Source organism: Molothrus ater, chromosome 13 (genome assembly GCF_012460135.2).
Source record: "Molothrus ater isolate BHLD 08-10-18 breed brown headed cowbird chromosome 13, BPBGC_Mater_1.1, whole genome shotgun sequence".
In the NCBI taxonomy this organism is placed as follows: domain Eukaryota; kingdom Metazoa; phylum Chordata; class Aves; order Passeriformes; family Icteridae; genus Molothrus; species Molothrus ater.
This window is the reverse complement of record NC_050490.2, coordinates 3,050,743-3,068,354: the sequence shown is the minus strand read 5'-3', so window position 1 is coordinate 3,068,354 and position 17,612 is coordinate 3,050,743. Positions and strand designations below refer to the sequence as shown.

Sequence of the window (17,612 nt, the reverse complement as noted above, 5' to 3'; positions counted from 1 at the left end):
ACCCTGGGGTTCCAGGCGTGCCTCATTCCTTGGCCAGCCTGTGCAGCTCCTTCTCCACGTCCTCCACGAAGGCAGGGAAGTGCTGGTCCATGAGGCAGAGGCGGATGAAGGTTCCCAGCTCCCGGGCGCTCCAGGCCGGCTGCCGCAGCACCGGGGGCAGCTCCGGCCTCTGCTGCAGCACCCACTGCCAGTGGAAGGTGGGAAGGGGGCCCTGAGCTGGGACACGAGGACACAGCCACAGCCCAGCCCTCCTGGGTGCTGCAGGAACATGGAGCTGCCTGCGTTTGGTGCTCTTGGAGTGCTATCAGTCAGCTGGGATTTGTGTGTGTGAGCTTTTCTCTGATGTCCGGGTGTGATTGCAGTGTAGCTTTTACACTGCAATTATTTCAGTGGAAATGGACCCTGGAAATGCCAATCTCCTGGGTACTGTGGCTTCCTGCTGGGTATCCATTCTGTAATCAGTGTTTATGAGCTGTACGTGCTGCCACATGGATGTGTGGGGATAACCAAGCGTGCACTTGCAAGCTTTTCATTTAGCCAAATGTTTTTTAGAAGTAGAGTATGGAGCTTTTATTTTAAAACTTCCTTTTCATCCCTGTTTAATCCCCTCTCCCAGCTTTTTCCCATGGGGGTGGGAGAACTCTGGGCATCGTGGCACTGGGGTTGGAATGAGGTGACCTCTGAGGTCCCTTCCAGTCCATCCCACTCTGGGAGTCTGTGCTCAGCCAGTGACTACGAAAGAAGGGTAAGGAAGACACAGAGAAGGAACTGCACAAACCCAGAAAAGAGCAGAGTTTTCTGCTCACCTGCTTCTGCACTGGCCTGAATTCCAGTAAGTGAGCAACAGTTGACTTCCAGGTGTTTACCCAGAACTGCTCAGTGCAGCTGTCCATGGAATATGGGGATGCTTTCATGTGGGTCAGGGTTGAGAAGGGTCCAGGGGAACCTCAGATCCCCTGTCAGTGCCTAAAGGGGCTCCCAGAGAGCTGGAGAGGGACTTGGGACAAAGGAGAGTGGGTTCCCATTGCCAGAGAGCAGGGTTAGATGGGATATTCTGTGATTCCTTGAAATTTTCAGGCTTCAGCTCTGATCTGCACGAATCATTTCTGCAGAGTCAAACCAGTGCCAGAGCCATTCATTTGGATGTTGCCTCTGGGTATTTCTTTGCTCTCAGTGTGTCATTTGTTGCTATTCAGATGGGGTGATTACACCACCCAACACCTTGTTTTGCTGCTGATTCCCTGGCTCTGGATCGTTACACAGATCCAGGGTTTTGCTGGTGTAGATGATGGCATCCCAATGCTCAGGGAAGGCATTTCCCAGATGGAACCTGAGACAGCTCATTCTCAGGCTCAGTTACAGACTCTAAACAGGAGATGTTTGTTTTTTACCTGTGCAAGCTGTGCTACAGATCTTCTTTCTCCAAGGCTTGTGCAGGAGTCTGGGAGAGGCTCATCTGGCTAGAAAATACCAAATGCAAATAAGGGCTTGTTACCAAGCAGAGTGTGGGTATGTGCAGGGGGGGAAGCAGTTCCATTTTTAGCACTGACGGGAAGGGAATGTGCTCAGCTACCTTCTGCAGTAAAAAGACATCTTTTTATGGAACCTGCATGCACATCTGCTCCACTCTTTAAAAATGAAAGACATGACAGTTTAACTACAGGCCTGCTAGCTCATGGCTAAACTGAAGTCACAAACAACTTCCTAGGAGTAACTTCAAAGAATGTTTTGGATGGATGCTCACAAGAGCGCACTGCTTCTTTTCCATGGATCCAAATACCCAAGAGAGCAGAGATTTTGGAATAATCACCCTGAAAATGCTGTCTGTCTCTGCCTTTTCCAGTTACTCAGGAGTTTATCTTGGAGAGGGGAAACATTCTGTTCCTCCTGAGATTAGGATCAAATTGTAAAGAAGCAGTTGTAGCAGCTACTACCACTGCAGAGCAGGAGCACACAGAAAGGAGCCAGGAGCCAGGGTTACTTTGTGGCTCTGATGATTTTTTGCCCTGTCCAGTTTCCCAACTCCCATTTGATGCAGCCAGTCTCCCAGCTGTGAGAAACTGCTCACACCCAGCTCTGCCAGGCAGAGGTGAGTGCTTCTGGGTGTGTGTGTGCTCACTTACTGCGTGCTCAGTGTCCATGGCCTGGCTGTCCTGGCTGGGGCTCTGCTCCTCAGCCCCCTGCACCGGGAGGAACTGGCTGAGTTTGTGCACGCAGCTGCAGCAGCGCTCCCGCGCCTCCTCCCTGCAGCTGCCCCCGAACTGCACGCGGAACATGCGGCACTCGCTCTGCTCACAACCACAGGGACAGCAAATCAGCCTGGAACCGCCTCCAACGGCTCCCATTAAATCCATGCTTGTTGGAGACAACAAGGAGGCAAGAGATTTGTGGATAACTGTGCCAATTTAAAAACAAACAAATATGGTTTCCTGCTGTATTTTCAGTTTTTCCCAGCAGCTTAACCAGAAGACTGTGATTGCTGATTTGAAAATGAGATAAAAATATGCAAGGAAAGGGTAAGTGATGCAAGGCCACCTGTCACTAATTCAAGGTTTAGCCAAGTGGACAAGCATTGCCAGGACTCAGCTTTTACACATTGCAGGAAAATTAAGTGTTATTGTTGCTGCAGGTAGTGTCCTGTAAGGGTGTGCCAGCTCTGCACAGTTGTTTGTGACAAAAAACTGACACAAGAGTAAGCAGAAGTTAGCTCTGGATCTGGACTAGACATTCTGGGAATGGCATAGACCAGTAGGATTGATGGTTCCTGATGCAGCACAGTCAACCCTCCCTGGTCTGCCTGCTCCTGTGTGGAGCTGAACCAACACATTCACTTTGGCTCTCACCTAAATGTTCCTTGAACAGAAACCAGCACATTGAATAGGAGTGCAGGAAATTAAAATGCATCACTTCAAAGAGGGAAATGATACTAAAAATTACTGAAAACTCCCAGATAGCTCTGACCCCCCAGAGTAGGTTGTTGGGCTGTGCCATAATTGGTATTTTAAATAAGTGCCCCAGGTTCAGCAAAGTGTCCTGAAATGGGGATGGAATCTATGGTGTGTGATAAGCTTGGCCTAAGCACCTGGAGCTGACGTAAGGGAGGTGCATATTCAGTGTTTAGAGAGTGAATTAATGGAACTTTCTGTTTGATATTGAAATTTCAATTTAAAAAAAAAAACTTAAGCACTAGAAAAGCAGCAAATTCTCCTTGGCCCAGCCTGGCTTATTTAGGTCTTCATCTTCCTGAGGTTCCAGTGTCAGCCCCATTTTCAATGCCCATTTAAATCCCACACTGCTGGAGCACGAGGACACCTCTCACTTTAAAGCTCCTGTCTCAGAGATGAGCCAGCTCTTGCTGACAGCCCCTGTGTTTACATGCCTGCTGCTTGAAGATGTTTGAATCCCATAAAAAGATTTTTAGGGCAGGGTAAGCACAGAAGCCTGGCTCGGTGCTTTCTAAAGGGAAAAATGGCAAACTAATGTGAAGTGTGGCACTCCTTGCCAGTGCCCAGCTGGATTTGCCCTCATTAATTAAGGAACTGGGGCAGCCTCCCAGAGCCAGGCACTGAGCTGTGCAGTGCCACACAGGTGAGTTCTGATTTCAGTGATTTCACAAAAGGAACTTGGCTGGAGTTTCCTTAGGACACTTTCAAAGAGCACCTGCTTGTTTAGATCCCCAAATTAATTTTGGGGCTGAGCTATTTGGACTCCCTTGGGTTTCTCACAAGGACTGTTAAATACTTTAGTTTGCAGTTCATAAACAACAGTGGACTTTGAAAATTACACACTGTTCCTTAGTGGAAAGGGATCTGTGATATGTCAAGGTTTATAGCATAAACTGAGCACTGGGCAGTCACACCTGAACCACACAAAGGCTCAAGTATTAAAGACCCCTGATGTCATGGAATCATTACATTTGTACCTCTTCCATGCTGGGCTGGGGGGCTGAGCTCAAGGAGAACAATAGGAAGGGAAATTATTTCTTGCAAAATTATTAAGAAGATTAATCTTGCTCCTGTTCATAGTTTTGAAACTCTTTGTGCTGACTAAGAGCCACAGTGTCCTACTGAAGCCATATTTGAAATGATGAGCAAGTTGCACTGTAAATGCAATATTAATGACTTAAAAAAAAACCAAGGAGTACAAGATAAACCAGAAATTTATCATAAAGATGACCCCAGAAGCTGCATCCACTGTTAGGATATAAAGTAGAGAAACTGTGTGGTAAAACCACTGCAGTTGTAGTGGTGTGAATTTATGGTAAGTAAACACTGAGATGCACCAAATTAATTTCAGGCTGTTAAAATTCTCCTTTCCTGAAGTGCCCCTCAGAGCTTTGCTGGAGCTGGCACTGAGTGGGATGTTGGTTTTGTCTTGCTGGTGAGGAGCAGCAGAATCCCTTGATGCTGCACGGGGGCACTGCTCTGGTAACTGGGAAGGAACAGCCTGCAGGTTCATCACAACTGATTCCTGCCCCAGCTGCCTTCAGCTTTGCCAGGTTTTCTAACAAGCTGATAGAAAGCAGAGTGCAGAGGTGTTTTGGTTTCAGGCATAACCCATGAATTTAAAACACTAAGATACTTACAGAGTATCAGAGTTCATCTAAGAACTAAAAACCCTGAGATTTTTACATAAATTGGTAAGAAGAAAATGCTATTTGATTATTTAAAGGCAAATCAACCACTTTTCATCAGGAGAGCTGAGTGGCTGACCAGAAACCCACATCCATTTTGTTTCCTTGAGTACCAAATACCTTAACCACCACCCTGCTGCTGTGCCAGGAGCCACAAAATGGCTCAGTTCTTGCTTGGTTAGAGTTTGTTTGCTGAAGTGCAGCCTGACTCAGAGGAATCCTGGAAGAGATTTGCTTTATCTTTTTGTTAGCTGTGGCAGATAGAGTGGGAAATAAAACCAGTCTGGCTGTTTTAGCAGCTAACTCTCAGAGAGCTCAGTCTAAAAACTTAGTACAAAAACTGTCTAAGAGCTCAGTCTAAAAGCTGAGTATTAGCAGTTACAAAAGATACCAATATTTAATCCATCCTTGTTTAGTATCTAGAGTAAAAAAATATTCTAATTTACATAGGTAATTTACACCTCCTAGTTTAATTTAGCCAAAAGGGAGAGATTTTCTTCATATGTGTGTTACATGCTAGGAATGTTGCAAGCAGCTCAGCTCACCTTGGCCTGTGCCTGGAGCAGCAGGCACTCTGCTCTCCTCACTATCTTCAGCCACTTGTGGGAATCGATCAGGGAAAAGCCTTCCTGAAATAAAGCACAAAGCAGTGGCCCAGCAAACAGCAGCACTCAGGAGCACATGTTTAAGTTGTGTGATGTAATTAAAGCCCTAATGAAGATCAGTCACTGCAGCTATGCAGTTTTTGGAGCTGTCAAACAGCTGCAGTGTGGAAGTTTCATCACTCCAGGGATTAAATCCAGTAACAACACTGTCGAAGTCTGTTGTGATTCCCATCCCTGTGGACATTTACATTTGTGCGTGGTATGGGAGCCCCTGAAAAGCAGAATAAAGCAGCTGCGAGTGCAGCTCTGAGCGCTGAAGTTGCCCGGGAGGGCAGCAGAGGGCAGGCGAGGCCGGGGAATGGCACAGCCCCGCTGTATCCCAGCCCCGGCGAGGCCTCGGCTCCAGGTGGCACTCAGGGAACCCAGCAGCAGCTTCCTTAATTGGATAAAGATGGTTTTATACTGCACTTGCATCACTGGCAGTCTCTTCAAACTCGACAGGCTGCTCAGCTCCTCTAAAAACACCTCAGGAAAGTGAAAAACAAGGCAACTGACTGTGTCCCCCAAGGCACTCTGAGCCATCACTGGAGAAAACCCCAGACAATTAATCAGTGTTAGGAAATCAGGCACCCATTCTATCCAAACTCACAATACTTTCAAGGACCAAGGGCTCGAGCCCAGGCTGCTTTCAAGGGGTCCTAAGGGCCAAGCCCCACAAGTCAGGTCCATCCTGAAGGGCCAGGGGTGTTTGCCACAGACACCATGCATGGTAGGTGGGTCCAGGCTGCAAAACCATCTGCCATTCTATTTTGGAACAGGAATCACCTCAGTGACTGCTGCTTTCCTGGGCTGCCACTGGCTCTAGAGTCTCATGCAGCAGCTGCATGCAGATCTCTAGCTGCACTTCCCAGAGCAATCTCTCAAAAACTGTGAAGAGTTGAAGCAAAGGCAGACTGGATGGCAGAAGCTGCTGTGACAGACTCCAGAATGGCGGCCAGCAGGGAAGCACCGTTCCCAAAAGAGCTGGGGTCACAGGGAGAGCAGCACTGCCCTGTGTGCTGCAAAAAGGGCCAGTCCCTTGTGGGGTGTCTCTGCACTGAACACACTCAGGGTGCCCTAAGGCAGGAAAGGGTGTGCTAGGCAGGAAAGGCCTAAAGGTCACAACAACAGGGAGAGATCACCTGCTGAGCAATGGGGAGAGGCTGAACCAAGCCCCAGATGCTGTCAGTGAAGCAATGCCAAACCATTCCCTCACTAGGCCACTTTAACTTGTGGCCACTTGTGCTTGTTCTGTTCATTTCAAGTAGTTTCTGTTTTGGAGACACACCAACTGTTTATTTAAATATAGCTATTCCCATATTCAGTCTGGTTTTACAGTGTTTTTCCTTTCACTGGTGATGAAGGTTGAACAAATGTTGTCTCCTTAAAATAATAACTGTTTTCAAAGAAATTATAGAAGGCAGTCACTGTTTCATTTCCCTACCAACTATTTTATTGATGTTTCCCAGGTTCTTTTATGAGGTAAAACAAGTGGGAAAAACCAGCATTTGGAATTTTTATTTATGTACTGCTGATTACCCAACTCCAACCCCCAAATTTGATTTAACTGAAATTTCAGTTTAACCATTTTCTTTTTAAAATCATTGTCCCTGTGTTCCCAGAATCACAGCCTGGTTTGGGTTGAGAAGCCCCTTAAAGCCCATCCAGTGGCACCCCCTGCCATGGGCAGGGACACTGCCACTGTCGCAGGCTGCTCCGAGCCTGGCCTGGGGCACTCCAGGCAGTGCACGTGGAGTCAGGTGGATGAATCAGAGCAACCAAGGGAAGGACACAAGGAATGTGCCCCTCGCCTCTCCAAGGCAGGAGGATCTGTGCGTGGGGCAGGGCCTGGGGGCTGCAAGGCAGTAATTGGGGATTGCAGCCCACTGAGCCTTCCCACAGGGGATGGACTGACCCTCGACACGCTCTGGGAGTGGGCGGTGGCACAGAAGGAAGCAGCGCTCGTTCTGCATTGGTGCTGCCACCAGGCTGCCAGAGCAGCGAACGGAGCGGCCGGTCCCGGTTCCCTTGAGCCAGCCAGGCAGGGGCAATGCCAGAGGGCAGTGTGAGATTAACCAGAATATCCCCAAAACGCAGCCTGCAACGGGGCAGGGACACGAGAGCCCAAACGTTCACCATGTGAAGAGAGAAACGGCAGCACTTCATTCAGTTTGGTCATCAGTGTTCAGTCAGGCACATCCCCTTTTGTATGTATTTGTGTGTATTTGTGACAAAAGTGGGGCAAAGGAAAATTCTTCCCTACATCTGTGACCAAAATCGAAGTTTCTCAGAGGGAGGACTGAGTGGAATTAAGCTGAAGGGGAAAACAAAGCAAGATGTTTCCCAAATGTTTTGGAAGCAGGCAAGATGTGACCACAGCTGCCACGAGGCAAGAGCCAGAAATGCTGATCCAGCCTCACAGCCATGGAGTCCTGCACTGACTGGGAAATACTTTTGTTCTGACTTCACATTGCAGCATTCAGAAACCTGCTGTGTAATGAGGGCTGTGAGCTGTGCTGGAAGGTATTGTGTGTGATTTCTGAATATTTTTTATTGTAGCATTTAGAAACCCTGTGGTGCTAAACAACACAGGAATAGATTATCTAAGTTTTGTTAGACTGCAACCCTATCTGAACAGAAAATGACTCTGTAGCTAAGAAATGTTATTTGTGTAGCAGTTCAGCTATGCTGGCTTGCATCACCTCTTTGGACACACTCATGCACGAGGCAGATGTTCCCAAACAAACCTCTCTGTAAACAACAGCTCAGGAGGAAAAGCTTCTTCTTGCTCACAAACATGATCTAGTCTGCCCTTAAACCACAACCAGTATTAAAAAAAGACCAACTAAACCCCAGAATGGTCTAGAGAGACACGTTCTGCAGGGTGGGCTGCCTCTCCCAGCAGGCCCATGAAATGCAAATGCCCCGGTTTGTTCTCCAGTTTCCCAGCCCAAAGGAATGCAGGGGTTGTACCGTGCTGTGGATCAGGACTCAGCTGGGAATGGGCACTTGCAGCTCCTGACCCCATTGCTTCCCTGTTCTCTAATTCACTTTTTAGTTTTGGTTTAACTATTTTACTTGTCTCTAGGGATTTTTGAGGGATTTTTCCCTCTTTTTATCTCTGGGGATTTTTTTCTAGTTTTTAGTTGTTGGTTTTCTCTGTTTCTTTAGGGAGGTCTCGACACTGATAGGTGTTCTTCACACAGGATTGCTACTTCATGGGGTTTGGGGGTTTTTTTTGGTTAAAGTTGGGATTAAATTGTAAAATGGTATTTTTGTTTACGTTTAGATGTTTATTAGTTTATGTTACAGTATTTTGTTTTAATTAGGTATAAAATGGTTATGTATTTTTAATATTTTTTTCCTAGAATAAGCAGTCTTCTACTTAAAAATTAAAAATTCTTCATTAATGACTGTAGAATAAAGTTGTGACAATTAAACTCCTAACATAACTTCACTCCAGTCTTCATTACTGAATGCCTGGAAGTAGAAATTGTAACACACCTAGAAATAAAGATTTTTGTATCTATTTCCAATATCTAAGTAAGGCCAAATACATCAGGCTTCATTTCTGCAGCATGAGCTGTCTTGAAAATTGAGTCAAGATCAGAAGAGCCAACATGAACCAAAAAAACCCTAAAAAATCCCCAAACAAGACAACCCATAGAGTGAGGGAAGCACAAAGTTGGCCCTGCAAACATTTCCAACCCTACCAATCAAGGCAGAGAGACAGGAGAGAGGAATAAAAGGATGTTAAGCTTTGCATGATCCTTTTTGGGCCTCAATCTCCTAGACCCTCCCCTCTTGCTCTGAAGCCTGCCTGGCTGGGGCAGAGAACACAAAAGGCTGAAGACATGAAGCAGAGTGCTCTATGTGCACTGTGGAGGGGTTTAATAGCTAGTTTGTAAGCAAAGCTAAGCTAATAGAAGAAATAATAATTAATGATTTTTATGTGTATTTAGAGCAAAGAAACAACCAAAACTGTCAGCATAAAAATAGATTTAAAAAACATGAAAATTTTTATAAGTTACATTACGTATATAAATAAATGTATATACATTTTTTATTAAAATTTAATTTAAAAATTTACTTCTATTAATGCTTTTGCTTTGCACCAATAAATATAATATATTTATATTTATACAATATTAATTATAATATAATATTATATAACATAGAATACATAATATTATAATATAATAATATATTATTAATATATTATATGATAGAAATATTAATATATTATATATATTATAAATTATATAGTAATATATAATATAGTATAATATAATAAATATAATGGAATGTAATATAATGTAATGTAATATAATATAATATAATATAATATAATATATAATAAATTCTTGTAATATAATTAATAACTTAAGATCATGCTTTATTAAAAGTATATAAGCTAAAAACCATACAAAAAGCCCCTTTTTTCTTCTTAAACCCTAATCATAAATATAAATAAATATATATATTTATTTTTATATCTATATCTATATCTATATATATCTATATATATCTATATATCTATATATCCATATATATATCTATATCTATATAGATATATCTATCTATATATATATATAATTTTTTCATATATATATATAAAATTATATATATATATATGTCACCTCCAAGCTAACAAGAAGAGTGCCCAGGGGCAGGGAGGCTGCAGAGGGAGGGAATGCAGGACACACAGAGCCACCCCAGAGGGGACTCTGGCCAAGTGCCAACACTGCCTGCAGGAGCAGGGCTCCATGGGCACAGCCCTCGCCCCAGCACAAACGCTGCTGCCTCAGGGACACCCTGAGCTGCTCTGGGGATTTTTTCCCAGTGACACAGAGAGGGGACCTGGATGCTCAGGGATGAGCTGGCTGAAGCTCTTCAGGGTGTCCCAGTGATGTATTCTTTCATTCTCAGTGGAAAATATGTACTTCCCAGACTGATAGCACACATTAAACTCTAGGGTGAATATGGTTCATTAATAGACATCACTAATCTCAAAAACTAAAAATTCTAAGAGCTTAGGTTGAGGAGAATTGGGGCAAGAGAAAAGGAAAGAGCAGGAGCCCTTGACATGGAGCAGAAATACTCTCAGCTTGTCCAAAACAATCATGTCAACAGCACACGTTGAAATAACCTGAAATTGAGATTTTTGAGATGCAATATTGGTACTAAATAATCCAACAAAACTTTAATAAAAGAACAATCTTCTGTGGCTTTGCAGGGCTCTACCACAGAGCAACATCAGCAACCTGTTCACTGCCCAGCTCCCTGCCAGGAGCCCTCATTTATTGCACAGGGACCAGCTCTGCCCAGGGAACTGCTGTCAATCTCATCTGCAAAATGTGGTGCCTGAGTCTCAGGCCCTGCAAAGAGAGCATCAGGAACATGAGGATGCTGCTGAATGCTTGCCTAATTAATGAGTTAGAATCTACTGTACCCTCAGCACTGGTAGCTTATTGGAAGTCATGAGGGGACCAGGAGGGCACTAAGGACATTCAGTCTACACTTCAAAAGATCAGGTCACAAATCAATTATTCTGGATTAATTTTATCCTATTAAGTAAGTCCTCTTCACAATTTCAATTTGTTTCATTTGTAGGACGTTATGAATTCTAGCACCAGAAATAATTGCACTGAATAAAACACCAAAATGTAATTTCCATGATGTGTTGATAGAGAGGGGAAAGAAAATAAGAGTTGTGGTAAATGGAACATGATGTATCTTGAGCATGGCCAGAAATTACCAGAGATGCTGTTGAGATATTCCTGTAAAATTCCATTGACTACAGTAGACAAGAATGAGGTTTTTCTACCATCAAATATGCAGTCTGTTAGACAACACTGCAGCAAAAACAGCTCCTAAAAATACATTCTGCAATTTAATTCCAAATGAAGAATTTGGTTTAAAAAAGAATAAAATAAAACAAAACAAAACACTCTTTAATTTGCATTACACATCAGAGATTTTTATGTTCCATGCTCTGAAGTTCCATTTACCTCCTCTTCATTCCATTGCACAAGGAATAGATGGTATTTCAAAAGGAAAACAGTTGTTTCTGTATTTATTAAAACCAACAGTTGTTAGGATATGTGAGTATTTTATTGCTATTTTATAAATATTGTTCTTAGAAACGGATCATAAAAGAGCCAGTGGGCCCTAAGGAAAAGGTTTCTTAACTTTCCTACTTCAATAAAATGAAAAGGACTAAGAGAATATGTAAGTACACCCATCACAGACAGAATATTTTGATAGCAGTCAGAAACACTTGAACATTGTTCCTACTATGGATACTGATCCAGCCATCAGCAAAACAGAAATTCTTCACAACTCTCAGTTTTGTGCAAATGTTGTTCATAGGTGAGAAACAGAAAAAAAAAATCCTTTTATTATTCATCAATGAAAATGTTACAAAAATGGAAAGTTGTGCACGTTGAGAAGGAAATGTGTCCCTGTGACCCAGATGTTGTTCCTGTGCAGGGGTACAAAGCTCCAATAATTGTTACCCAGTTCCCTCAAACCAGGAGCCTGGAGCACATCAAAAGGGCTGCAAAGCAGGGATGAGGAGATGGATCAAAAGACAAGGCAGCAACAGTTAAAGGGTGCAGTTCTGTGAGCACAGCAGAGGGAATTTCAATCGAAGGCAGCGCACGGGTGTGGGAGGACACCTTGGCAATCCAAGGGACACAGCCCAGGCCAGCAAGAGGAAGTGAGAGCCCGAGTGAAATCCTGCCAGCAGCTGCAGCATTCCACCAAAGCTGCTGCATTCCCTGTGGAGCAGGAGCTGTGCCTGATCCCCTGGGACACAACAGGATAATGGACCCCCGGTGAATGCATCTGGAGTGTGACAGCTTCCAGGCACGGGCTGTACTTGGTGGTGCAAAGCCCGCTTAAATATTGTGACAGGTTTGTGACAGCACTGACAGCTGCACTGGAGGGAGCTGCAGCCACTGGGATTAACCATTTCTGATGATTTCTGCAGAAAAATACAGCCTGAGCAGCACTGCAAGGTGGTTTGGTGTTATGTGGCATTCAGGAAGGAGTTTGCAGAAGGGCCCCTCCCTGGGAGTGCTCAAGAACAGGCTGGGAACTCTGGGGACAGCGCAGTGTCCCTGCCCGTGGCACTGGAGGAGCTGTAAGGTCCCTCCCAGCCCACACCAGGCTGGGATCCTGTGACAACGAGCACAGGGGGGATTTGTGGGGTTTCAGCCCCTCAGGTAGGTTCAAGAGGACCAGTGGGAGGACTGCAGCTGCTCCAATCTCAGAAACCCACAGCAGTCCCAGTATGTACCAGTGCCACCAGTTCAGTCCTGCAGGCACAGCACACACCTGTGCCACCAGCCCAAATGCTCCTGCTCAAAGAGCTGCACCCAAAGCAATCCCCAGGCTGTAAAACCAACTTTATGTAACTTCTCTTTAATAAATTCTAAATGTTAGTCTGTCAACTTTGAGGTTGCCAAAATTAATGTTTGAAATAAACCAAAACAACTTCTTTTTCTTTCCTTTTGAACTCTCAGTACTGTATTTTGGTTACATCTACCAAGCATGTCTGTTCCACCTCTCCTGCACTATGTGCTAGCTCCCACAGTATCTCAGTGTCTCACAGAAGCTGGAACAGTCCTGATACACCCCAGAAATTCCTCATCTGGCATTTCAAGCAAAGCAGCTGCCTGAAAGCTTCAGTGGCCATTGAACACAAGAGCTGCAAGAAAAGTGCTTTTCTCAGCCAAGTTTTTAGCAGCTTTTCTGATCCCTCACCCTTCCCCACAGCACACTTTTATCTGCCCTGTTACTTGCCAGATTCAGCCTTTGCCAGCCAAGTCTTTGAAGGGCTGCAGCTCTGGGTTGTGCCTTTTCTGCACTTGGGTTGGTATCAGAAGTTCTGTTAGCTTTTATATGGTTATCTCAAGGACTTCCAGGGGAATGTCAGCTACTGGTCACTGACAGGAACAGGAGCATCCTGCACTGAGCCATTCCAAGCAGAATGTGCTAAGGGATGGCAGTCAGTCTCATTTCCACCCACATTTTCAAAACCTCTTCCTTTTTCTTTATTCAACACAACTGCTAAAATACTTTCCACAGTCCCTTTTTACCTTGTCCTCACTAAATGAGCTGAGGGCCATCCCCAGCAGCAGCTCTCTGTTAGCTCATGCATTAACTATTCAATGTTCCCAACACACAGGCCAAAAAATTCAAGGGTATCCATGGTTCTCCACTTGACTTAAATTTCTCTAAGTTTATGACCCTTTAAAAGGCACAGTAAAACCTAATTTATAAGCTTATACATATTTAAAGCTGCAACAGTCTCTTATACATTCTGTTAAAAAAGCTTGGCTATCTTTACACTGCAGCATCTTCCAGTGGTTTGTAATACCTTTCTAACACATTTATCAGCCAGCTCCTCCTCGTTATCACCACTGAGTACTGGTGATGTGCACTGAACTCACTTAATTCCACCTTCCAGCAAGGTCTTCTGTGTCAGAGCACCAAACCCACTCCTTCTAGCCAGAATTTTCCTTTTGGTGTCATTGTGAAATCTTTAGTTTAATAGCTGGTTATGCTTAAGCAAGTGCAGGTTACAGGAAAACCAGTTGACTCAAGTTTGGATTTTGTCTCCAAGGATCTTTCATTGTATGTTAAATCTCATCATCCAGCAGAGAAAATACCAAACCCTTTGATAAACCAGACTGTCAAACCAAAATACTAGCAGGTCATTGGCAAGCAGTCAGCTGGACCACCTAGCAAATTATAGTTTTACCTATTTCTAAACAGTGCTTAGAAAATTTCCTGTTTTCTTAGTCAGAAGAATCATGAAAAAAACCCCAAGTATCTTTCAACATCAGCAACACTTAGCATTACCTCTTAATTTAGATTTTTAGAACAGCAGAAGAAATGTGGATCCTCAGCAGGAAATACTGCATTTAGTATTATTCTGATAAATGTGAAGGGAAAGTAGCACATGAGAATTACCATGAGCAAAACTAAACTGACAGTTCCTACTCAGTGGGAGAGAAGATGAAGCTGAGAAAAGAAACCAAGTTAATACTGATGGTAACACGAAGGAGAAATCTTCTTTATACATGACAAACTTACCAGCACTGTTCGCCCTTGGGAAATAAAGAAATGGCCAGACTCCACAATGGTAAGGACAAGAGGGCCTGATTCTTCATTTGATTCAAACACCTTTAAAAAGACAGACAAAGGGAAATCTGGCTCTGCAAGCACAGGATCTACAATTCCCATTTCTAGTGCCAAATAAAAGGTCTCAAAGGTTGCTGTTAGAAGCCAGGTGTCTAATTCATATCTCACTAATGCAACTTGCCCTTCACTCCCTCAGACAGGAGGCACATTAAATGATTTTTTCACTAATTCTACCTCCATATACAGATTTAACTACTTGGGACAACCCTCTGGATTCTTCCACTTTCACCTCTAGATTTTATTATCACAGGTTACTGCTGAATGAAGGAATAAAAAAAAAGTGGGCCACTAACACTCTGATGTGTCATTAATAATTCATGAAATAAAATCTCTCCCGATTCCTGCTTTAGCTCTAGACTCGCAAAAAGACACCTGAAAGACCTCATTTATTCGTGTTTGCCTCCGAGTAGAGTCAGTTACCCCACACCGTCCCACCGCCCTCCCCGCGCCGCCGGCACCTTCCAGGAGGTGTTCCGTCCCTCATCGTCACCGTCCTTCGGGGGGAGGAAGCGACCGTAGCGCTTCAAGGGCCACACTGTGGCGCTACCGAGGAGAGAGCTGTCACCGGCGGTGCCCGGCGCCGATGCCAGCCCAGGCTGGGAGCCACGAGGGCCGCCAGCTGCCGCCATCCCGCGCTGAGGGCGCTGAGGGCTCTGAGGGCGCTGAGGGGCTCAGGGTTCTGAGGGCTCTGAAGGCTCTGAGGGGCGGCGGCGGGCAGTGCGCGGCAGCTGGGCGGGAAGCAGCAGCCAATAGGAAGAGGAGAGGGCGAGCGGCGGGAATTGTTCGCCAATCAGCGCGAGGCACGCGGGGGCTCGCGCCGCACCTTCTGTGGCGACCCGGCCTTGTGAGGTGCGGTCGCTTCTTTCGCCTCAGCGTTACCCCGCCCAGCTCCTGGCTCTCTCTTCTCCTTCTTCTCCTTCCTCTCCTTTCTTTTCCTCTTCTTCCTCTCCCCCTCCATGGGCAGCGTGGCTACAGCCTCTCCCTGCTCCCAAGCAGCCCCCGGCCGTGCCGATGTGGCGGGTCCGGCTGTCGGCGCTGAGGGGAGAGAGGAGCTCGGAGGCCGTGGCCGCCATTTTGTGGCGTGAGGGAGCGCGGTCGGAGCTGCGCAGCAAGGAAGAGAAGGAGGATGTGAAGCTCTCGCTGGCTGTCCCTGCCCCTGTGACATGCCCGTGGAACCTGGCCAAGATGTCAGCATGCATCCTTCCTCAGGTAGAAAGTGACAAGTCCCTGTAAAAACACTGTCCTACACTCAATTCCCTTTCCGTTTCTTGGTGGTGTTCGCTTCCTAAAGTTGCCGCAGGGTTTTTTGTGGTACCTGAACTGAGGTCTGTCAAAAAAGCTGTTTTCAGTGTGTGTGATGGTTTTAGCCAGTCTGAGTAAACAGCTGGATTAATAAATCAAAATTGCACTCTCCTCCCCATTTCAGCTATTAGATGCTTCTGCAATGATGTAATGCTATACTTCCCTTGAACAAGGAGTGATGGTGACATGACTGCACTTTGATATTCCATTTATAGTACATACCTTGGCCCATTAACATTAAAAATGTGCATGAGCTGGTCGAGGTCATTGAGGGGACCCAGAGGAGCCTGGCACCATTCAGGACTGCCCCAGATGGGCTGGTGGATGCCCATCACCATGAGTTAAACCATCCCCTGCCCTGAGGGTGCCATCCCAGTACCAAACCTGTTCTGTGCATTGCCCACTGCAACACAATACACCTGACCAAGATGAAACTTGGGTAAATAATCAAATTAAGCAGAAAAAAATAAGTTTATGGCATTTTTTTTCTGCTTTTCTTTAGTGGTATGCTTTGCATTGATGATGTTGTGTTGGCTGATATAAATAAAATTAAATAACTACTGTCTCATCTGAAATACAACCTTCAGGGATGAGGTTAACCTATTAAACTGTGATGGTTTAATCTGCATGGTTTAATCTAGATGGTTTAATTAGAAAATATTAGATTGACATTTATGTCCTGTGGCCCTTGTGTTTTTCATCTGATGCTGCACCCGAGAGCCAGTTTAGCATCCAAGGAACTATTTCCAAAACAAACAATTTTACAGACTTTCCAAAAGGGAGGTGTTTATCTAAGCATTTTGCAGATAGGGAAAGGGAGGCAGAAAGGCATTAAATGACTTGACAAGGTCATCCAGAGGCATGGGTAATGAAACAGGGAATACAGCGTGGGCTTCCCAGCTGCCAGTTGCCTTCTCTAATCACTGCTTCCCCACGAGGCTTTCTCAAATTGTGCTTGTCAAACGTTCAGAATTTGCCAGTAGACTTGGGACTTTTTTGGAATCTATAGAAGCTGAACATTTTTGTCAGAGAAAAATATGATGAGTACGTGTAGGTAAAATATTTTCCCCTATTTCAGCAGGAAACTGTTTGCAGCATTTATTTTCTGTGGAAAACAATTTCCAGTGTCTTATTTTCCAAGAGTGATTTTTGGGTTCTGCATGAACAAAACAAAAACTTAATACTTTACTAAAGCAAAAATGTCAAAGTGTGAGTGTGAGAGAGGCAGATGGAAACCAAGAGCATCAGATACTTCAATCTCCTCATAGATTTTTGCTTTATTAGCCTCTGCTAGGACATTTTTGGACATGAATGTGTGATTTTACATATAAATATATATATATATATATATAAAATCAAATGAGCATTGTGTTGAGACCAATACACAAGCCTTTGCAGATTCTAATTTCCTTGGGGAACTGCATGATTAGCTCTGGATTCGGAGAGTAGACACAGAGGAAAATGGTTAAAATGTGGTTTGATTTCTTTTTTTTTTTTTTGTAAGAGGTTACAGAAGCTGCCAGTTTTTAAAAAATTATGGAATAAAATGTAGAAGAAAGAGACAAGTAAAAGCTGTCAGGAGACTGACAGGTTAAAAGGTGTTTTATAAGAGATGAGATGGCAAATCCCATCTAGATGCCAAGGGTTTGTCACTGTTGTATGCTTCAGGTTTGCCTCAGCCTTCACAGGCTGCAGTGGTGCAAGTTCATTTTCTCACTGCAGAAGTATCTGCTCCTGTTAATAAATTAGAGAAACTGCCAAAAGCAGAGCTCAGTGCAGGGACACAGATCCCTCCTTGCACCATATGGATTTGATAATGT

The 17,612-nt window shown here is 44.5% G+C and overlaps 1 protein-coding gene across 1 annotated transcript; it reads right to left on the bottom strand.

Moving 5' to 3' along the window:
• Positions 1-22: 22 nt before the first annotated feature.
• On the bottom strand, positions 23-15,119 carry LOC118690893 (meiotic recombination protein REC114). Its single transcript, XM_036389883.1, has 6 exons — positions 14,949-15,119; positions 14,383-14,472; positions 5,179-5,262; positions 2,124-2,288; positions 1,392-1,460; positions 23-184 (listed from the first exon to the last, which is right to left on the bottom strand). The coding sequence occupies exons 1-6, from the start codon at positions 15,117-15,119 to the stop codon at positions 23-25; spliced, it is 741 nt and encodes a 246-aa protein (XP_036245776.1).
• Positions 15,120-17,612: the final 2,493 nt, after the last annotated feature.